General features: G+C 34.8%; 1 protein-coding gene and 1 non-coding gene across 2 annotated transcripts; one reads left to right on the top strand and one right to left on the bottom strand.

Annotated features, from left to right (window-relative positions):
* Positions 1-251: 251 nt before the first annotated feature.
* TRNAA-UGC (transfer RNA alanine (anticodon UGC)) lies at positions 252-324 on the bottom strand. The gene has a single exon. It is a non-coding gene; the product is annotated as a tRNA-Ala (tRNA).
* Positions 325-828: 504 nt separating this feature from the next.
* LOC7475041 (uncharacterized) lies at positions 829-6,101 on the top strand. The gene is made up of 13 exons (XM_002313241.4): positions 829-998; positions 1,156-1,251; positions 1,566-1,643; positions 3,479-3,559; positions 3,640-3,859; positions 3,936-3,994; positions 4,193-4,242; positions 4,328-4,415; positions 4,512-4,769; positions 4,880-4,972; positions 5,100-5,204; positions 5,420-5,536; positions 5,641-6,101. Exons 1-13 carry the CDS (start codon positions 933-935, stop codon positions 5,704-5,706), a joined length of 1,377 nt encoding a protein of 458 aa, XP_002313277.1. The 5' UTR covers positions 829-932; the 3' UTR covers positions 5,707-6,101.
* The last annotated feature ends 449 nt before the right edge of the window (positions 6,102-6,550 follow it).

Genomic DNA, 6,550 nt, shown 5'->3' with positions numbered 1-6,550 from the left:
CTTCCAGCTGAATACAGTGATTACCATGATATAGAGATGATTTATTGCTGTTGTTGTTCATCAAAAACACAATATAATATAAGTTCACTGCTCAAAACCGTTTTTAAAAATTGGTCATAAGAATTATGAAAATTTTATTTTTACAAACCAGTATAGTAAATGCCATAACTTATCTCATCGTAAGCTAGAAAATATGAGTAGAAAAAAAGAATTACATAGATAACTGCATTGGTTGTGTAGTGTGAAATGTTTGGAGATGCGGGGGATCGAACCCCGTGCCTCTCGCATGCAAAGCGAGCGCTCTACCATTTGAGCTACATCCCCATTACGAAATCTACTCTTTAATTAGTTTATTTACCATATATATATTGAGTCCCATAATAAAGTAAGATGACGATAGGCTAGGTAACAAACGACACTCCGACGGTACTCACAAGATTGAAAATCTGAAATTGCTCAACGGCAGTAAAGTCCCATTTTTATTTTATTAATTTCTAATGAATATAGGTAATAAACCAAGCCAATTAAGGCTCGAGAGTTAAAAAGGAAAGGAGATACGCTCTCCTATCTTTTCGCTTCTTTATTACAGTATGGAAAATTTTATGGTAATAGAGTAGTTAGTAATATTTTGATATTTATTTTTTATTGTTTATTAAATAAAATAGATAAAAAATAAAATTTATAACCCAATAAAAATATTTTTATTATATATATATATATATATATATATTTATATATATAAAAATAAATCAATAAAATAACTAATAAAATATATCTACTCATCAAACACTGTAAAATTTCTCATTCTATGACCCCCCCCTGAAAATTAAAATAAAAAATAAAAACCAAAAAGAACCTAAAACCTCCCCTGTTCTGATTCGCTTCCCCCTCTCTTTCTCTCGAAAATAAAGAAAAAAAAATAATATTGAGAGATGGATTTTCAAGTTGTCGTCCTTGCCGGTGGCACCTGTAAAAAATTACTTCCTCTCGTCTCCAAGGTTTGCTTCCTAATTTATTCACTTTCTGTATGTTTCTCGAGATAAAAAAAAATTAAAAATAAAAACCGCTCTAATTGCTCTACCGACTAAGATTTATTTTTATTTCTGTCCTCTCTTCGATTTTATTTCCCTGCTTATTTTTGTTTGCTGAATGCAGGATGTGCCAAAAGCTTTACTTCCGGTCGCGAACCGGCCGGTTCTTTCTTACGTGTTGGAGCAGTTGGAACTCAGTAATCTTAAGGATCTTATAGTTGTATGCTTCTCTTTATTTTAACTTTTGTTTTTTTTATGATTCCTTGTGATCTTTTTGCTTGTTCTGTTTTGCTTTCTCTAGTAGTAGTGGTGGTGGAAGAAAATTGCAAAATGGAGAAGAAAACTGAACTTTATAAAAGCCGCTGCTGCTTCTGTTTTGGAATGTTCATTCATAATTTAAATTATTAAAGTGTAATTCCATTGTTAAGATTATAAAGTGAATTACTAGCAAATGTGTAACAATGATGGCTTTTTTAGTTGCCTTTGGGGTTTAGGGTTTCTTTCTAATAGCCCCTTTTTTGTGTTGCTGTATAGGTTGTTGAAGGGGAAGATGCAGCTCTTCACGTTGGTGGTTGGATATCAAATGCTTATGTTGATCGTTTACATGTCGAGGTAATTTTTTTTTTCTTTTTTAATTTTAATCTCTAATGCAATAAAAATAATTGTATTTTGTTGGTCAAATTTGATTGTAATTGTCTGGTCAGTGCTTGATGGTATGGACTATGGAGTATGGTGTTTTTTGGTTACTGAAATAACTAAGTAGAATTTGGTAGGAATATTGCTCGGAAATGATTAGGTTAAACAATTGAGAAATGAGTCTTCACTTTGTGCAAACTGTTTAACTAAATAACTAAAACTATAGCGTGGCCTTGACAAATGAACATCAACTATAGTTACTAATTTTGGTGATCCATGTGACATGGACATATGTCAATTGCTGCCTTGGTATGTATCTAAATGTGGAGCTTGCCAATGTTTAGAAGAGTTTTCCTCATAGCAGACTATTCTGTTGTCTGTCTCAAAGTATCAGAAAATGGGACTTCAAGCCAGAGTCAGGGTCTGAGTAATATCAGGAAGAAAAAGACTATTATTACAATTCCCTATCACTTGTCTGTTTCATTACAAATCCCTCTGTTTTTCTGCTCTTTGCATATTTTGCGACTGAAATAACACGCTTAATGTTAGGAAATTTCCATCTGCTTGATGAAAAAGGTGAGAAATGAATAGCTCAAAATCTTTGCAGAATTTTGAACTCCATACTGCAGAGTGTTAGTTGATGAACAATGGATTGTTGCGATGTTGGTTTTTGAGAGCTGAGAAAAAGATCTCCTCATAAACTTATGGAATTATTTTCCTCAATGATTAAAGCTCATGGCATGCTAACATGCCATCAAATTTCTAAAAAGCTTTTTTGTCACCAAATATGTTTCACTTACTAACCCCCAACCCCCTTTCTGTTTTTTTTGTGACTGTTGACTTCCTTTCTCATTCCTTATTGGTAGTGGTTGAGACATTTTTTCCTCAATCCACTTGCAGTTAGTGCACTCGGTGGCTAATTGATGCATTCTCTTCAGTACTTTATACTAATATAGTGGTCCAGGGGGGCTTCTTGTCAAAAACAATTATGTGAATCCACTGCCATTTTCCTTTCAGCCTTTTCCATCCCATCTTTTAGGCGTGTGAAAAGCTGAAAATTAAACATCAATACAGACCACACCTTTTGTCTTTTTTATGCTCCTGTGTTGTTTCGTGTGAATATTCTGAATAACAACAAGATGGGTAAAAACGTGATTATGAATCCCTAATCACTGTCATTATGGGAAGAGTGATTATTTAGGATACTACAGCTTATAATAACTAATAATAAGAATGTTGTCCTAGGACTAGGTTATGCATTATGATAATTGTGGCACAGGCATATCTTTTATTGCATGACTTTCTACTGTTGAATGACTGATGCTGGTGTATGAAACCATAAAATAGTAGAGAGATTGTTGAATTTTTTGAAAATGCTCACCACTTTGAAGGGTACAAGAACAAGTCAATTGAAATTGAAAGGTACTGTACTTCAATTCTTTGTTAAACTGAAAGCAAACACAGTGGTCATGGACCTGGGCCAAATCAGTTTGGAACTTGCTGTTTTGTTAGTTTTTTAGCTTCTTGCTGGAGGCCATATATACTACCATTATCTTTGCCTCAAAGATACCATTTATTATATGCAGTTCATATTATTCTCTAAAAAGATGTCATTCCATTTTTCTGCAATCTTACAAATGGAAGCTGGCATCATGTGCTCTGTGTTGCAACATATTGCATTTCGTGAGCATCAATGCTCGATGCAAGCATTGTTATATTTCAGGATTGTTATTAACTCATGGTATTCTTCTCTTTGTCATTCATTTTTTATCTCTAAAAGTAGACTTTATAGATGCTTTATAATGCTGTAGGTTGCTGCAGTTCCAGAGGATGTTGGAACAGCTGGTGCTCTTCGGGCCATTGCTCACCACTTGACTGCAAATGACATTTTGGTCAGCATATAAACACCTTTTAGTTTTTGAGTTCTAAGCCTTCAATTATTTGCAGCCATTTATGCTTCATCTTCCTGCAGGTTGTGAGTGGAGATCTTGTTTCTGACATTCCTCCTGGTGCACTTGCAGCTGTTCATAGACAGCACGATGCAGTGGTGACGACAATGCTTTGCTCTGCTCCTGTCAGTGGACCTACAGAGTCTGGATCTTCAGGTGGAAAAGATAAAATCAAGAAACCAAGACGCCACAACATCATTGGCTTGGACCCCTCAAAACAGTTTTTATTACACATAGCAACAGGTTAGATGTTTTGGATTTTGTGTTATTCAGAGTTCCATTTATCTGCTCATAATGCTCATGCTGGAACTTCTTGCAGGAGCTGAAGTTGAGAAAGAAATTCGAATCCAGAAAAGCATTCTTCGTGCAGTGGATCAGGTAAGGGAGAGCCATCTATCTCAATCATCTTATTAAAAACTTCCAGTCCTTGTTTAGTTTTTGTGCTTTCCAGAACAGATTGAAATCCCAGCATGTGTACTTTTATTATTTTCATATTTCTAGTTCTTAGTTGTATTTGATGATATTTTGTATGAACTGTAGCTCTTACTCTACTCTTCTTTTCTGTAACTTTGTTAGATGGAAATACGAGCTGATCTCATGGATGCTCATATGTATGCATTCAAGAGGTTGGTCTGTTTTTAACTTATCATCTTTTCCTTGTTTTTCTTATCAAGAGTCCTCCATCACACCACCCCTGTGTATCTCTTTCAGGTCTGTTTTGCAAGAAGTTTTGGATGAAAAGGATAAATTTCGAAGCTTAAAAGAGGATATGCTGCCTTATCTTGTTCGGAGTCAGATGGTTAGTCAAATAAATTCCTTTTATAATTGATTTTTTTTGGCTTGCATGTTGATATAGAAAACTTAAATGGGTGCAAATATATCCATTTAATGTTAGAAATCAGAGGTATTATTGAATGGTGCACCACAAGCAAAAAATGGAAATGAGAAGGTTAGTTCCCAAAACAACCAAGCAGTGGTATCTCGGATCTTGACTAATGCATCTACTCCGAGCTTCCATGATCTTTATGCTTCGAGTAACAACGATTCTTCTCTGGTTCGAAGAATCCATAAATGCTGTGCTTATATTGCCAGCGAGAGCAGATACTGTCAGCGCTTAAATTCTATTCAAGCATTCAGTGATATAAATCGAGATGTGAGTTTATGCTGCTGATGTTCTTATTTGCTATTATTATAATTTTCAACTCCATTTTTGCTGTTTTTATTGATTTAGTTGAAATTGATTTTCAATCTGTGAAAGGTCAGGTCATAGGTGATGCCAGTCATCTGTCAGGCTATTCCTTCTCTTCTCATAACAACATCATACATCCTTCTGCACAGCTTGGATCAAGAACTACTGTGAGTCTAGTAAACTTAAAAAATCTCACTTCTAAAACTACTTATTTAGTCTCAGTAATAATTTTATCTTGTGGGCTTTGTCTTGTACATTTGGTCGTATACTTGGATGTTAATTTGATGAGTGTAGGTGGGGCCTCATTGTATGCTATGGGAAGGTTCACAAATGGGTGACAAGTGTAGTGTCAAGCGATCTGTCATTGGCCGTCACTGCCGGATAGGTTCCAATGTGAAGGTATGAAGATTTTAAATCATAAACATAACACAAGCTAGAATGAACAAGAAATAGTATATACCATAACACTAGCTGGAATGAACCTACGAGGTCGATTGCTTTGGCCATTGTATATATGTTTCCTTAATTTTTATACATTCATAAAGAAAACAACAGATTTTAACTATGTTGACATGATTGTCAAGTCATTGAATCTAATTACTCTGTAACCGCAGGTTGTTAATTCAGTCATCATGAACCATGTCACCATTGGAGATGGTTGTTCAATCCAAGGTTCTGTGATTTGTAGCAATGCACAGCTCCAAGAGCGAGCTGTGTTGAAAGACTGCCAGGTCATCTCACCCTCCCTCCCTACCTCTTCTCTCTCACACAGCTACGCACGCACAGCACAGTTTCATGTGTTCTCTGTGTTTTCATTTTTCTGTCTTTGTTCCAGGTTGGAGCAGGTTTTGTGGTTACCGCAGGCAGTGAGCACAAGGGAGAGTCTTTGGCTAGAAAATAAAAGTAAAGAAGAAAAACCCTTGCTTGGAAGAGAATGCCAATGCGAAGGAGTCTTCTGAATCGTGCAGTGTGCTAATCTTAGGTCAGAGGAAAATTTTTGGTGATTGCTGCCATCGAGTAGAGCAGGTGATACCTCTGGCAAGCAAAAAGAATCTTTGGCAAGTAAAGAGAAATACCAATCTTAATGAGTGTACTATTCAGCTTCAATCATTTGTTTGTTTGTTCTTACAATTTTCTTTTTATATGGTCAGAGTTGGTTGTATCTGATAGAATCGGTCCCATATATTTTTAACCACTCGGGAAAAAAGATTAGCGCCAATTTTTTCATATCATTGTAAAAGATGTTCAAAGTTCTTGGCTGCTGGATCGAGCATTTATCAATTCCGGTTGTCTCCATTAAGGTTGTTGTAGTGTAATTTTGTGTCTGCATGCGAAATGTTTGCTCTTCAGCCTCTATTGTAGTTGTGATGGTAACATTACTTCAGGGCTAATAATGTAATCTGACAAGAACGTTTGATTAGCCAACCAGTAATCATATTTGAAGCATTTGCATGTCCTGCTCCACGGATACTGGGTGTTTGAGAGTGTAGTGGTTATTATTTTTTTAAATTGTTTTTTATTTTAAAATGTATTAAAATAAAATTATTTTATTTTTAAAAAATTATTTTGATATTAGTATATCATTTAAAATTATTAAGAAAATATTAATTTAAAATAAAAAAATAAAAAAAATTATTTATTTTTAAATATTTTTAAAATACAAAAATAAACGATATCTTAATAAAGTGGAGACTGATTTAAGAATTTTTTGTCGGGCTGTCTTAACAGAGAAGTTTCCCATCTGG

Source organism: Populus trichocarpa, chromosome 9 (genome assembly GCF_000002775.5).
Source record: "Populus trichocarpa isolate Nisqually-1 chromosome 9, P.trichocarpa_v4.1, whole genome shotgun sequence".
NCBI lineage: Eukaryota > Viridiplantae > Streptophyta > Magnoliopsida > Malpighiales > Salicaceae > Populus > Populus trichocarpa.
The sequence above is the reverse complement of the archived record's forward strand: the minus strand, read 5'-3'. Positions and strand labels throughout refer to the sequence as shown.

Bases quoted from the DNA above. Each gene is read 5' to 3' on its own strand.
- LOC7475041 (XM_002313241.4), top strand. From the start codon at position 933: ATGGATTTTCAAGTTGTCGTCCTTGCCGGTGGCACCTGTAAAAAATTA. The intron at 1,252-1,565 runs GTATGCTTCTCT...GTTGCTGTATAG, and splicing joins ATCTTAAGGATCTTATAGTT to GTTGTTGAAGGGGAAGATGC. The intron at 4,416-4,511 runs GTTAGTCAAATA...ATTTAATGTTAG, and splicing joins ATCTTGTTCGGAGTCAGATG to AAATCAGAGGTATTATTGAA.